We start from the raw sequence: 15,510 nt of genomic DNA, 5'->3' as shown, positions 1-15,510 counted from the left end.
TCAAGTCCTGGTGAGGGATCGGGTTCGGGTTCTGGAGCCATACCCTTGGATAATCAGATACGGGAGTTCATTTCGTCTGCGATTACCCGAATCATTTTGGAGGAGACTCCTGTGATCTTTGGTACGATCAAGGAGGGTATCATGGAGATTTTGGATGAGCGTTTGGGCGCATTTCGCACTGAGGTGGTGGCTATGGTGGGTGCACGCTCTCTTACTTTCCAAGAGTTTCGTGCCAATAGGCTACCGAGTTCTTCAGAATGGAGGACCCCATTTCTAGAAGACGGTGGTTGGCGGACATCGGGAACGCCTTTCGGACTAGCTTCTGCCCGGAGGGGTCAAAGGTCAGATTTGCATCTTGTTTTCTGAAGAAAGCTGATGATTGGTAGGAGGAGGTAGACTATGATTTCGGAGGCAAGGCAGTTGAGACGATGTCTTGGGATGACTTTTTTGTGAGATTCAAGGCTGAGTTTGCACCCGTGATTGAGGTTCAGCAGCTGGCGAGGGAGTTTCAGGACCGTTGCTAGACTACCGAGACCGTGACAGAGATCACTGCCATGTTCCGTTAGAGGGCCTTGTTGGTTATGCTGTGTGTGGTGGACAAGGAGATTAAGAAGGCCTGATACCATGATATGTTGAAGGATGAGATACATAAGTTTATGAGTATGTCTAGTTGTAAGACATTGGATGACATGATAGTTCGGGCTCGCGAGGGGGAGATTGATCTCGATACTGTAAGGAAGAGGAAGTCGGTTTGGGCGCATGTATCGAAGGGATCGAGGAAGAAGCCCAAGGTTGTGGATTCGAGACCGAGGTGCAGCAAGCTCAGGGTCGGTGCGGCCGGTTTGGCCGGGCGCACAAGGGATCTTGTAGAGCACGAGGTTCTGGTTGCTTTAAGTGCGGCAAGATTGGTCACTTCAGCAGGGATTATACTGCCACCACCACCACCCAGGGATAGGGTCTGATTTGCTTTCATTGCAATCAAAAAGGACATAAGAAGACCGATTTTATGATTTTGGCAGCAGGGGGAGCGGTTGTAGTGCCTGCTTCGGCGACTTGGAGGATCACCGACGACCCTAGGGCAAGGTGGAGACATCATTCATGAGGAGTCGAGCTTTCCGGTTATCAACCGAGGAGGCTTGCGTCGCGTCAGATGTCGTTACGGGTATGTATTTTCTCCTTATTTCATTTATGCTTATTATTATTTGATGTTATATAGGGACGTTCCTAGTGAACGGTGTTCCAGGTTTAGTTTTGTTTGATTCGGGCGCCACCCGGTCATTTGTATCTCCTGTGCTTAGCAACAGATTTACTGACGCTCCAGGGGAGCTTGATTATCCATTAGAGGTAGAGATTGCCTATGATTGTCCAGTCTAGGTATCGAGGGTTCATCGGGGTTGTGTTCTAGAGCTATTTAGCGAGCGTTATCCGATTTATTTGGTTCTTATTCCTTTGCGTGAGAGAAAGGTGATCGTGGGAATGGATTGGTTGAGCCCTAATTGGGCGATGATTGACTGCGGGCACCAGTTGGTTTAGGTTCGAACCCCAAGAAGGGGAGAACTAGTCATTCATGGTGAGGGTGCTCAGCATGGACCGACTCTCTGTTCAGCTGCGAGAGCTAGGAGATATCTACAACAAAGTTGTTTTGGTTTTATGGCTTACGTATTGGATATCAGAGAGGAGAAGAAGAGGACGATTGATGATGTGTCGATTATTCGAGAGTATGCAAATGTGTTCCCGGAGGACTTGCCCGGAGTGCCTCCAGAGAGGCAGGTGGAGTTCCGTATAGATCTTGTTCCAGGTACGGATCCGATAGCCAAGGCACCTTATCGATTAACATTGCCGGAGATGCAGGAGTTGTCTACATAGCTACAGGAGCTGTTAGACAAGGGGTTTATTAGACCGAGTAGTTCACCCTGGGGAGCACCGATTCGGTTCGTGAAGAAGAAAGATGGCTCCCACAGGATGTGCATTGACTACCGGGAGCTAAACAAGTTGACGGTGAAGAATCGTTATCCGCTTCCAAGGATTGATGATTTGTTCGACCAGTTGTAGAGTGTGTCTTAGCTTTCCAAGATTGATTTGCGTTCGGGTTATCACCAGATGAGGGTTCGAGATGAGGATGTTCATAAGACGACCTTCAGGACTCGTTATGGTCATTACGAGTTCGTAGTGATGCCTTTTGGGCTCACCAATGCACCAACAACGTTCATGGATCTCATGAAATAGGTTTGCAGACCGATGCTGGATCGGTTAGTCATTGTATTCATTGATGATATATTGGTCTATTCTAAGACCAAGGAGCACCATGAGGATCATCTGTGAGAGGTTCTAGAGACTCTAAGGATGGAGAGGATATATGCCAAATTCTCCAAGTATGAGTTCTGGTTGCGTGAGGTGCAGTTTCTGGGGCACCTTGTCAACCAGAAGGGTATATTCGTCGATCCGACCAAGATTGAGGTTGTGATACAGTGGGAGGTTCCTAGGTCTCTATCCGAGATTCGAAGTTTCCTTGGTTTAGTTGGGTATTATCGGAGATTTATTGAGAATTTCTCCAAGATCACAGTTCCATTGACCAGGTTGACGAACCAAGGCCCAAAAGCCAAATAACCAACCAAGGCCCAACTATGGCCCAATTTTCAAAATTGGGCCCAAACCCCCTTACATGGGCCTTACCCCAAAGTCCATCCAAATATCCTAGTCCATACACTTGTTCTTAGATGGTCCATTAAGAACCCAAACACCTAAGCCCAAAAGAAAAGGCCCAACTCGAGCCCAACACAATTAGGGTTTTCTCATAAAATGACGATTAGGGTTAAGTAGAAACAATTAACCCATTAAGTACTTAATCCATTAAGTTCATTATTCTACTAGGTCAATCATACAATGTGGCCGGGCATAATTCATAATTCCAATCCAACAGTCCACAACGCGGGTCCCGGCAAGTCCCAAACAACACTTTCCAAGATTAGGGTTTTCTAAACCCTAATTAGGGTTTCCAACCCAAACACATGCCAACTAGATCCGAAGTTAAGTTTTTAGGTCAATTAGGGTTTCACTAGGTCAAGCACCACCCACTGCCACCTCGGGCGGTGGTGGTCGACGGCGGTTCACGGCGGTAGCCACCTCATGGTAGCAACTTAAGGTTGGATACCATGGTGGGTCACATTAACGATGCTATAGCGAAAGTTGACACAAGCTTTGTTGAGAAATTTAAAGGCGAACAAGGGCCTGATAATCTTATCGATGAGATGTAACGATTAGCGAGTAACATGTGAATCTATGATGCAGATTACCACTCGTCAAGTAGTTTGTGCCATTCTGGTATGTATGACGCTGATTTTGGATGGGGACGGTCGGTGTGATCAAGTTTTGGTATGTAAACATCAATGTTCCTCTTTATCCGAATTCAATACTATTAATGGATACGAGCAACAGTGATGGGGTTGAAGCATGGGTAACACTAAGCCAAGAAGAAATGAACATACTCGAGCGTGACCCTGACATCCTCTTATATGCTTCTGTCGATCCTAGTACTGTCCATGGTTGAATGATTTCTTTTTTTTTGTACCATCCCTATTGTATGTTTGGTGATTTATATTACCAATGTTATATAAATGTAATGGATTAATTTATTGACCAAATACAATCTTGATAAACATTGAACAAGTAAAGGCGGTGCACACTTGTTTGGCTTTGTTCAAGATTCTACTGTCATTTAGGAGCAATCCCCTAAAATGACGGGGTCCGAGGGCAGCGCCCCTAGTAGCGGGGTCCAAAGGGCAAAGCCCTGGCTGGGGTCGATTAATTGATGGTTGTAAATTGTTTTATGACAATTTTTATGTCAGTTTTCATAAAAAGGGTTAGTACCCGTTTTTGGTCCTAATTCTGGTACTAACAAGAACATAATATTCTACCATTCTCTTCGTTCGAAAACCACTAAATTTTATCCAATTGAACTTTCGATTTGTACCATCGGAATACTTCAGTTTGAAAATGTTTCACGATTTTCAATGGATTCCAAACAATCGATTTACCCAAATTTCTAACATTGTATAATGTTTTAAAATTTGTTTGCAAGAAGTGATTAGCAAGTTTTCTCTTTTTGTACCTTCCCTCCTGTATATGTTTTAATATTTATTTAATAGGAGTGATTAGTACACATACATATATGTTTACATTTCCAAACGAGTCCATTCAATCAATTGAATAATCACATGTAAGGCCAAACTCCAAAGCAACTTGAAAGAGCAACCTAGGTATTTATTATATTTTATTGATGAAAGGTTCATCATGCTTGAAAGAGCAACCTAGGTATTTATTATATTTTATTGATGAAAGGTTCATCATGCTTGCAACTAACAGTGTTGAATCTATAACAAAAACTATGTGGTTCCCTAATTAAAAGTCAAACCGATAAAAATAATGAAATAATCAACAATGCATGCGACTGATCGTGTCATATACCTTAAAAACTGGACCGACCAGGTTGAGAGTTCAACAAGAAACTAGTCGTCACCGATTCACAAACTTTAAAAAGTTTGTGAATACAATTAAACCAGAAATTGTCCGGTTTTGTGAATCATTGGTTGAACCGGAGATGTTTAACCGGTAAAAAAACTGGTGTTTAAGAAATATAATTTTTGAACTCATTTCCAGACTTGATATTACTAGCAGCCCCGATTGACTTACGGTTTGTAAACCAATTCTCAAATTGGGTGTACATAGTTTTTTGCTTAATAACTGATGACTAAAAACACAAAATCACTTGCTTTATATAAGAAGGTATATGTATATTTTTTTTCCTTGTTGCACCGATGTAGGTCATAATTTTTTTCAAGGTAGTTCCTAAAAAATTTCCTATAAAAAGTCAAAATAAATTTAAAATTTTAGATAGGTCTTAGGACCAGCTTGGACCTTTGTATACTTGCCCTTGAGAATGTGAACCCCAATTGTGACATTGAACTGAGTAAAGAACACATGTTTAAGAGTCCACATTGGGAAATTGTTTATTCATTTCAATGAGCACATTTCTAGGCCACCTGACCGCCTTTGATCTTTCGATTGTCATTGTAACCGATGTTTATTGCGTTGAATAATATGTTCACCAAATGATGTTTACTACGATTTCGTAAGATTTTTAACATATATTATTGGTTTTCTTTATGTTTATTCATGTTCATAGTTTATTGGTTGTTGATTTGCGTGTTTTGGTTCAAATGAAATATCATAATCAGCGTTGTTCTTCGATGTGGAAGCAATGTGTGTACAAGGCGTCAGAATTGAACAACATTGATATGATTTTAATGGAGCAGTAGATGCTATCTCACATATCTTCATTTCTATGCTTTAGTTTGCACTGGTTTGAATTTTTCTCGATTTTTTTGTTCGTAAGATAATGTATGATAATGTCGGGGGAAATATCTTTATGATACTGATGAAGAGATCCTAACAGGGAAGTTTAATGGATTGCTCAAGCGAGCAAACATAGGGGTTGTTTGAAATAGGTCTGACCGGTAAGACATTTATGTCTACTCGGTCCAATTAGGGTGTTTGATGTGAGTAGCTTGTGCATCTGACTCGGTCAATCAGAAATCCAAAGCTATTAACCAATTTGGATTTTTTTTTCTGTTATAACAATGTAATTTGTTAAAGTATCTTATTTTTAATTGACGATTAATGTATGAAATTATGTATTTTGTTATTTATATATTTCTTTTAATATATTTTGAATTATATATTTCAAAATAATATATTCTATTAGGTTATCCATAATTTTTAACCATATACTTTTAATAAAATAAAAGTTTATACAAAAAATAATATAATAATATTAGAAAAAATAACTAGAACGGATGCAAATAAAAACATGATGCATGTGAAATAGTTAAATATGAAAACGTGAAAGGTCATATTTGTAGCATTTTAAACATCTTGGTTACATTGTGGCCCAGTTCAAAACCCCCCTATTTTTGCAAGGCAATCTCAAACTACCCTGCTTTTACAAGTCAGTCTCAAAGTAGCCTTAACTCCAAATGTAAACTCGGATAAACCAATAACCACATTCACGTCAACAATAAGGTCATGTTCTTATTGTCAAGTGGTTATTGACCTTTTTGCATGCTTAATAATATTACTTACGGAGTCAACTAGCCATCCACATTTCAATGAACTTTCCTACAAGGTCAACAAAAGATCGACAACTACACAATAGTAAACTATATTGTAAACTTAGATACGACACCAGAAAACACGATTTTACACATTCAAACACATGATAAATGCTATCTGGAATAACATATGCAAGCATGATAATCATAAGGTAACTACACACTTAGTGTATTTAACAGAAGCATAATCACCAGCCATCATAATTCATATGGGGTGTTATCTCTCAAAGCACTACTCTACTTACCTGGGGTTTAGATTTAACTCCTGTATGAAGTCCTGAACAGTCTCAGAAATCTCAAAATTATGGTCTTCAACCAACTTTTGCAGATTATTTTCATCATCTGGCTCCAAAGTTTCTAAATCTTCATACTCATCAATATCATGCATGGATGGCATGGACACTGTCAACATTACAGGCTCTTTTGGGATTTGGAGGGTAAGGGATGAGCCTCTCAGTAGCATCACAATAACTTCATCCATAGTTGGTCTTTCAGCTGCATCTACTTGAACGCACAGCAACCCAATTTGAATGTATCTTGTTATGATACTCGAATCAACATCCATTGTTGGATCTATTATATTTGAAGCTGTTCCTTTCCACCAATTTTGCCAAGCCTAAAACGCTTTTTAATTGATTAAGTGCATATGTTCAAATATCATAAGGGTAAGGCCCTGTTTCTTTTTAGCACTAAATGTTGTCTACATAAATGTGGTTACTTTAAAAGAATATTTGACAAAATGGTGGCATATTTGGAGAAAACAAAGAAAAAGTAAACGAGGGTAAATTTGTAAAAAGTTGGGACTTAATGGGAAATGCCTCATTTTCATAATCGTCTCTATTAAGTCGTTTTTTTTGCATTACGTAAAACATAAGTATTCATAGACTAAAGGGTTGTTTCTTTTTTACTTAATGATCTTTAATGGAGTAAGAACTTAATCTGGACAGCTATACATGATTGTTTCTTTTTGACTTAATCTGGACAGAGTGACTTAATGGGTTAAGCCAAAAAACATAGCTTAATTTATTAAGACACTAACCCTTTACCTCCTATGTGCCCTTCTTTTTTCATCCAACTCATATCACGTTAAAATTGATGAATATTGTTAAAATTGATGAATTGTTAAGTTTGTTTTTTGGAATGTAAGGGTAAAATGGTCTCATTCAGACGGTTTATTCAGTCTAGAAAAGAAACGGACCCTATACAGCACTTTATCAGGGGGACATCATTACCCATTCAGCTATTTTACCATTAAGCACCAAGTCAAAAAGAGAACACCACCACCTAAGTTGCTAAAATCTCATTATCCATGGTGATACTCACATAATGAATGAAGTCTTCATCACTTCTCTGGCCTCTTATAATTTCCAGAATCAACAAACCAAATCTGAAGACATCGGCTGTAGGGGAGCATTCCCTGCACATTTGCAAGTATTATAATCCATCACAAAACTATATAAATTTAAGAACATATTAGAGAAAGTGTCACCTTAGAGCCAATAATTGGGTTCAGATCTCCAAATTGATAACTTGTAAGGATTTTCATATGTTTTGAAATGAGCCCTCTATAGCAGTTTTACAAAACGGTGGTTTGATGCTTGAGAAAAGGTGTAAAGATGATAGAAAGCAATTGTTTTCGTCATATACAGAGAGGCAAAGTATATGAACTCAAACCAACAGATTGACAAGTCTACATTACTAGTATTTTCTACTTAATTCTGGATATTTGACAAATAGTAAAACACTTTTATCAACATCCATGTGTGGGGGTAGGTGATAACTTTTATGGGACAATTTACCCATGCTTTGGCAATGAGATCATAGAAACCAAAGAAAAAGAACATTAGGTGAAGATATTAAATTTGTCAAGTAACAGTGACATCAAGGATTCCAAAAAACCACATAGCCTGGTTGCCTGTTGTTAATGCTACTTTCTCATGTAAGTTTTTTTTTTTTCCTCAAGAGAGATGTATACTGACCTGTTCCTCATAATGTCTTTTGCAACATGCATCTCAGTCTCATTGTTTGCATGAGTTGTTGCAAGCCCAAAATCTGATAGTTTGGGATTCAAACTTTCTTCCAAAAGAATGTTAGCAGATTGCACATCACAATGTACAATCTGGAAAGAAGCATGGCTATGAATGTAGCGAAGTCCAAATGCAACACCTAGTATTATCTGGTGTCGTCTATTCCAGTCCAAAAGAACACGACTTGAAAAATCTACAAACACAGAGCATATATCCATTGTCAATGTTTACCTCATATAAAAAATGGGACCCCAGTATAACCTTGAGTTTCCAAAATGTACCAATCTTACCATATATCAAGAGGTCAAGACTTGTGTACACAGCCAAACCATAAACAAGAACCACATGTGTTCCTTCCACACAATATCCAAGCAGTTGAACCACATTATCATGTTCAAGCTTTGCCAGTAATTGAATCTCGTTTTTATATTCTCTGAGCACTTGTTGAGAATACGTATGAAATCTCTTAACTGCAATTCCTTGTCCATTTTGTAGCCTACCCTGAAAAGATGTGAAAGCATAAGTTAAAAACGGGTAATCATGTGGGAACAATTTTTGAAATGATGTCAAGTGACATTCATATTTCATCTAACAAATTACACAAATGGTCCTTTAGGTTTTGGTTTTTTCCCTAAAGTGGTCCCTACGATGGTTTTTTCCCTCAAGTAGTCCCTACGATGGTTTTTTCCCTCAAGTAGTCCCCGAGTTGGATGTCCGTCCATTCCAACGTTAACCTGCCCCCATGTGACTTGCACATGAGGGTATTTATGTCATTTTACCCTAAAGGACCTTTTCTGAACATATTATTAACGCCTATATTACTTTAGGGAAATCCTAGCAATAGGTACCATTCGAGGGAAATGACATAAATGTTGAGTGTGAAGCCATTGGGTTAGTCAAAAGAAGTGGCAGGAAACAAGGACTCTCATGTGAACATGGAAAAATTGTTACGGCTGCAGAATTTCAACAATGGTGGCCTTATCAATTTCACATGTATGTGAATGGAAGAAAAGGCTTACGACTCAAAATATTATAAATAGGCTTCTTCCTTTCATTTGTAAAACTTGTATCTAGTGTAACACAGAAAGAGTGCAGATTAGCACCAAGAAATGTAAATTCCTAGTTACCGGTGGACGTAGGTCAGAGAAGGACCGAACCACGTTAAATCCCTCATGTTCATCATTGTGTTCTTGTTTTTCGTGAGCTGTGTGTGTGTTTAGAGTCGTGTGTTAAGTGTCTCGATCCTAACAAGTGGTATCAGAGCAAGGTTGTAGCTCCAGAAGGTGATTTTAAGTTTTTGGTCGAAATTTTTTTTTCGTCAAAAACGATTTTGGTGTATACCGTTGGAAAGGTCTCGTTCCGAAGATTCCGAAAATATTTTTTTCTGAATTTTTTGACCACCGGAAGACGTCCAAATCGCCGGTCAAAGGTTACCAGAATAGTGACCGGAAAAACCAGTTTGGCCGGAGAAGACGACACTGTAGACCGGAGTTCCGCCGGAGAAGACGACACTGTAGCAACACTGTAGCAGATTTGAAAAATTGCAGTTTAGCCCCTGAACTTTCAGAAAATTGCAGTTTAGCCCCTAATCTTTCAGAAAATGGCAGAAAGCAGTAAGCTTCAGATTGAGAAGTTTGATGGGAAAGATTTTGGTTGGTGGAAGATGCAAATTGAAGATTTGCTCGTACAGAAAGACTTGGACGCAGTTTTAGGTGAAAAACCGGAGGCGATCACACAAGCAAACTGGGAGACTTTGGATAAGAAGGCCAAGACATTTATTAGACTGACTTTGTCAAAGGATGTTGCCTTCAACATTTTGAAGGAGACCTCGGCAAAGGGAATCATGGAGGCATTGTCTAATATGTACGAGAAGCCGTCGGCAGCAAATAAAGTCTTCCTGATTCGGGAACTAGTCAACATGAGGATGAGGGAAGGAAGTTCAGTTACAGTACACATCAACAATTTGAACTCGATTTTATCCAGACTTGGGTCAGTGGGAATAAAATTTGAGGACGAAGTTCAAGCTTTACTACTGTTATCATCATTACCTGACAGTTGGTCCGGAACAGTTACAGCCGTTACTAGTTCCGCAGGATCGAAAGAGCTCACTTTTGAGGGAATTCGGGATTTAATTCTAGGCGAAGACGTCAGACGAAGAAATTCCGAGGAATCATCAAGTGAACAATTAAATGCGGTCAGAGGTAGAAGAAATAACAGAGGTAGTGGAAGCGGGAACAGGAGAAGGAGTCAGTCGAGGACTCAAAATGATGTGACTTGTTGGAACTGGAAAGAGGTTGGACATTTCAGGAATCAATGTCCAAAAGACAAGAAAGAAGTTAACGTTGCAGTAGACCATTCAGATGATGATGTTTTGATCTGTAGTGTGGAGAGCAATGTGGATTCCTGGGTTATGGATTCGGGTGCTTCATTTCACGCTACCCACAGCCGTGAAGCACTGCGGAATCTGAAAGAAGGGGATTTTGGTAAGGTAAGACTGGCGAACGATGAGGTTCTTGATGTGACGAGCATAGGTGACTTAGATCTGAAGACTCCAGTTGGTCCATGGACTTTGAAGGATGTCCGGGTAATTCCAAGTCTGAAGAAACAATTGATTTCTGTTGGGCAGTTGGATGAACAGGGACACGAGGTTAAGTTCAGGAATGGGCAGTGGAAGGTTGTCAAAGGAAATCTTGTGATAGCTCGTGGACATAAGAGGGGTTCATTATATATGGTCAGTTTACCGTCTGAGGGAGTAACCGTCCCAGTTCAGAAGAAAAACAAAATCCGGTTCATAGAGTCTCGTGGACAGAAGAAGGTTTGCTTTGCAGATGGCAAACCCAGAGTCACATGTCAGATTCAGGTTGAACGTGTTTGGAACGGTTCAGAAAAACCAGTCAAGGGCATTCATAGCAGTGGGAGCAAGGGCTGTGCTTCAGCTAGAATACCCAGAACACAGTGGGTTAAGAGAACCAGTATTCCATCTGTAAAAGTCTCTCCAGATTATCTGCTTCACATGAAGAGTGTCGTTTGTTCTCAGGATGTTCCAGGATCGGGCAGTTCATTTCAGTGGGAGCCGGTGGAGACAGAGAACAGTTCAGTGGCAGACTTAGCCATGACTGATGTGTTGGAGCTAACGGAAGCTTCAACTAGCCTTAAGGTAAATTGAAGAGAAGGCCAGGGTAACTAGGAAGGAGTCAAGATCAAAAGTTTTTACAGAAATACAGATACACAGTTGAAGCAATGGTGAAGATTGTTTCGTGGCTTCAAGTGGGAGATTGTTGAGTGTGAAGCCATTGGGTTAGTCAAAAGAAGTGGCAGGAAACAAGGACTCTCATGTGAACATGGAAAAATTGTTATGGCTGCAGAATTTCAACAATGGTGGCCTTATCAATTTCACATGTATGTGAATGGAAGAAAAGGCTTACGACTCAAAATATTATAAATAGGCTTCTTCCTTTCATTTGTAAAACTTGTATCTAGTGTAACACAGAACGAGTGCAGATTAGCACCAAGAAATGTAAATTCCTAGTTACCGGTGGACGTAGGTCAGAGAAGGACCGAACCACGTTAAATCCCTCATGTTCATCCTTGTGTTCTTGTTTTTCGTGAGCTGTGTGTGTGTTTAGAGTCGTGTGTTAAGTGTCTCGATCCTAACAATAAATACCCTCATGTGCAAGTCACATGGGGGCATGTTAACGATGGAATGGACGGGCATCCAACTCGGGGACTATTCGCGTGCAACTTAACGGCCGTAGGTACCATTTGAGAGAAAAAACCATCGTAGGGACTACTTTAGGGAAAAAACCAAAACCTAAAGGACCATTCGTGTAATTTGTTCTATTTCATCACCTTGTACATGGAACTAGTTGCACATTGCCTAATTTTGTTGTCTTCAGAGAAATTTTGAGTTGCAGATTTTATGATGTCAAGTTCAAATCGCGAAGCTTCTATATTGCCTCCATGAATGTCATCGAGCAAAACAGAGGATTCTGAACTTAATCCACCACCTACAACTTCATAAAGAACAAAGTGTTAGGGGTACAAAGAAAAGAAGCACAAATAAGGAAAAACGACTTTACACAAGGTTTATTGGATTGGCATTTAGTTTGAAGTTTTTTTTAATAATTTCACAAGTGAGCTCTTTTGTTACACATTAATCAAGAGCTCAATAACAAACTTTCTAATTGGAGATCAAAGATTTCTCATTTTCTCTTGTGTAGTCAAGCATACCCTCAAGGACATGGGTTCACCAGTATTGTTTATAATTCCTCTAGAGTAGTAAAGCCTGTTATCCCTCAAGGACATGGGTTCACTGGTACTGTTTATACTTTATAATTAACATCTTTTTTTTCCCTTGTGCAATTTAGGGGATCAGTAGGATCATTCACATGAAACATTGCCCTAACTAGGAAAGGAATTATATTCAAAGTTGAACATGTATCGAAAAATGTAGACTCAAAAGAGCTAGGAAACATTAGTACCTTCACTACTATTAGAAATACTTAAGAAAGAGGAATGAGTTCTAGTTTAAACCAATCGCATCCAATCCTATACAGTTCAAGACTAAGAAAATGGACAAACTACAAAATATCGGATGGAATTACAGATATACGAAGGGATTACAAATATAGCATGCAGTGAGCTTTAACAAAATAATAATCAGAAAATAAGTTATTTGGCTTACCTGGGTTGGCTCTTGGTTTTGCTGAGAAGATTGACCAGATCTTTCTAACAATTCTCTTCTTTTTTGTTTGTCCAATAAACTTTTGCATGCGACTTACACTAGCAGATGGACTATCCCTATTCATCAGCTCACTGTGAAGTGAAGAACCATTGTCTGCAGTGGTAACCTCCAGGTGGGTAGAAGAATACCTATGACTGATGACTTCCTGCACTTCAGAAGAAATCACAGCATCTTCACTACTATTATTGTATATGTCAGTGGTGGTGGGGTTGTTCCTATCAACTGCAGAAGTGTCAATCTCAATCCCCTTTTGTAATGCAAAGGCATACTCGAGTCTAGCCACTACTTCAGCCATAGTTGGGCGAGCTTTTGGACATTTAAGGATGCATCGATCTGCAATCTCCACAAAGGCTTCCAAACAAGTTGGCAATATTCTCCCCCTTAGACAAGGATCCATTAGTTTATTTATTACAGTTCCTTCTCTGATGCAGTGTCTAGCCCATCCAGCCAGACCACGTTGTTCTTCTACCAGTATTAGGTTCACTGCAGGCCTAGAAGATAGTATTTCAAACAAGACCACCCCAAATGCATACACATCAGACTTCCTTGTGAGTCTTCTAGTCAAGAAATACTCTTCATCCATGTAGCCAAATGTTCCTCTAATCATATTCGTGTAAACATGTGTGGTGTCCACCAGATTCGAAGGGCCTATTCTTGATAACCCAAAGTCTGAAATCTTGGCTGAAAAATTCTCATCCAAGAGGATGTTTGAACTCTTGACATCACGATGTATGACTCTGTGCCTAACACTTGTACCAGTGTGAAGATAGTCCAAACCACGTGCTGCATCAATGCATATGTTGAGGCGTTCATCCCATGATAAAGAAGAATTACTACTTCTAGGATTGATTTTGTGTAGATGATCTGCAAGAGTTCCGTTGGGCATGTATTCATAAACAAGGATCATTTCTTGACCAGATTTGCAATATCCAATTAGAGACACGAGATGACTGTGGCGAAATTTGGAGAGCATACTAATCTCTGTCCAGAACTCGGGTGCTCCTTGACTGGAATCAAAATTTAATCTCTTCATGGCAACAAGAGTAGTGTCAATAATACCTTTGTAAACTTTTCCAAAACCACCCTTTCCAATGACAAATGCTTCATCAAAATCATGGGTGGCCAATTTGATCCCAGCCAGTGAAAAGCGACGGCATAGTTGATGAGATGGTAATGACACTGAGTTTTCCATATCATCACCATCTTCTTCCTGGTGTGGCTGCAGATAATAAACAATAATATTCAACATGGTAACAAGAAGTATGAGAGTAGTGATGATAAACATGTTTCTTAGTACTATGGTTTGTGATGGATCAAAAAATACACTAAGATGCCAGATAAATGAATTTCTTTGTTACTATTTCAAAAGATGAATGCCTTTTCTTCTCTTCAGATGCATTAACATCAGAGGTTGACTTGACCCACCAATGGTTGACCTAGGAAATTTCATGTAAAGATCTAGGAAGTTGTACCCAATAACAAGTTTACTTTCAAGTTTCCAGTTTGCTATTTCATGGGCCCATACTTTCTATGTTTTAAATTATGTAAAGATCTAGGAAGCTGCACCCTGTTCTACGACAATACTAATCCCACAACTTGAATTCTAAAGAGAGTCCTTGTTTTTATCCCCTCGAAATTCAGATATAGATAGTTGAATCCCAAAGATGATGTTCACAACTAAATTCAAAGTATAATGCCAATTTAAAAAGATGAACGCAATTCACAATTAATGCAGCAAGGGTTTGACAGTCCACGTATAAAATAGGAGCTCGATTATGCATCTGACTAACATGCTGGAACACTTGGAGCGTTACCATATTAAACTGGCATTGAATGTAATCTAAATTATAGCCTAATGGGATTACGAAAGGTACTCATTAACAGCAAAACAGCATCGAGGAGAAAGCTAGAAAGTGCTCCGTGTTAAATACGATAGATTATTCCGAATCAAATACCTGAATCTAAAAAGCACGACATCGTGGAACAAAATAATATGCTCTCCAAAAGTCACGCAGACATCTAGCATCCTATCATAATAATCATGGGCCAGCATTAGTGCCTTCGACCCATTAAACCCAGTGAGGAAACTCACCTCGAACTGCTGAATCGCTCAGATAAATCCCTGCTTGTCGGTCCGACAATCCCCGCACTATCAATACCAACAACATCAAATATATATTAATTGAAGGCCAAACCATAACCACAAGTCTAATCTTCAACAATATTCATCGAAGACCTTGAAGATCAGACAAAATATAATGACTCCTATAAATCGCATGTTTGGTTTAACCAATGCCAATATTCATGCGGACAAGCTTTATGAGTTGCTAACAACAAAAAAATCTAGAAACTTACATGTTCTTAATACATGGTCAGTTCCAGATGAAGCTACAAATGAGTACTCTCCATTTCACTATCCAGCTCCAACTCCAACTCTAGAGCAATGTGTTGATTTTAATCGGTATTCTGGATATGTTACCGTCAATCAAAATTCTATCAAAATGTTGGCATGACTCTTTTCTATTATTTTGTTGAGTCTCCCACCGATTCGTCGAATTAATTAGTTAATTAG

General features: G+C 39.4%; 1 protein-coding gene across 1 annotated transcript; it reads right to left on the bottom strand.

The window, feature by feature from the left end:
- Positions 1-6,281: 6,281 nt before the first annotated feature.
- On the bottom strand, positions 6,282-14,223 carry LOC145113039 (uncharacterized). The gene is made up of 7 exons (XM_079049149.1): positions 12,879-14,223; positions 12,044-12,201; positions 8,485-8,695; positions 8,147-8,387; positions 7,491-7,584; positions 6,413-6,783; positions 6,282-6,285 (listed from the first exon to the last, which is right to left on the bottom strand). The coding sequence occupies exons 1-7, from the start codon at positions 14,221-14,223 to the stop codon at positions 6,282-6,284; spliced, it is 2,424 nt and encodes an 807-aa protein (XP_078905275.1).
- Between the last annotated feature and the right edge of the window lie 1,287 nt (positions 14,224-15,510).

Source organism: Lactuca virosa, chromosome 5 (genome assembly GCF_052849685.1).
Source record: "Lactuca virosa cultivar CGN04683 chromosome 5, Lactuca_virosa_CGN04683_v6, whole genome shotgun sequence".
Lineage (NCBI taxonomy): Eukaryota > Viridiplantae > Streptophyta > Magnoliopsida > Asterales > Asteraceae > Lactuca > Lactuca virosa.
This window is presented reverse-complemented; position numbering and strand designations above follow the sequence as displayed.

What these genes read in the sequence shown, in the direction of transcription:
- LOC145113039 (XM_079049149.1), bottom strand. Translation starts at nt 14,223, where the DNA reads ATGTTTATCATCACTACTCTCATACTTCTTGTTACCATGTTGAATATT. An exon ending in TCTTGACCTCTTGATATATG is followed by an intron (nt 8,388 to 8,484) that starts GTAAGATTGGTA and finishes CTGTGTTTGTAG; the next exon opens with ATTTTTCAAGTCGTGTTCTT. An exon ending in AAAGACATTATGAGGAACAG is followed by an intron (nt 7,585 to 8,146) that starts GTCAGTATACAT and finishes GCAAATGTGCAG; the next exon opens with GGAATGCTCCCCTACAGCCG.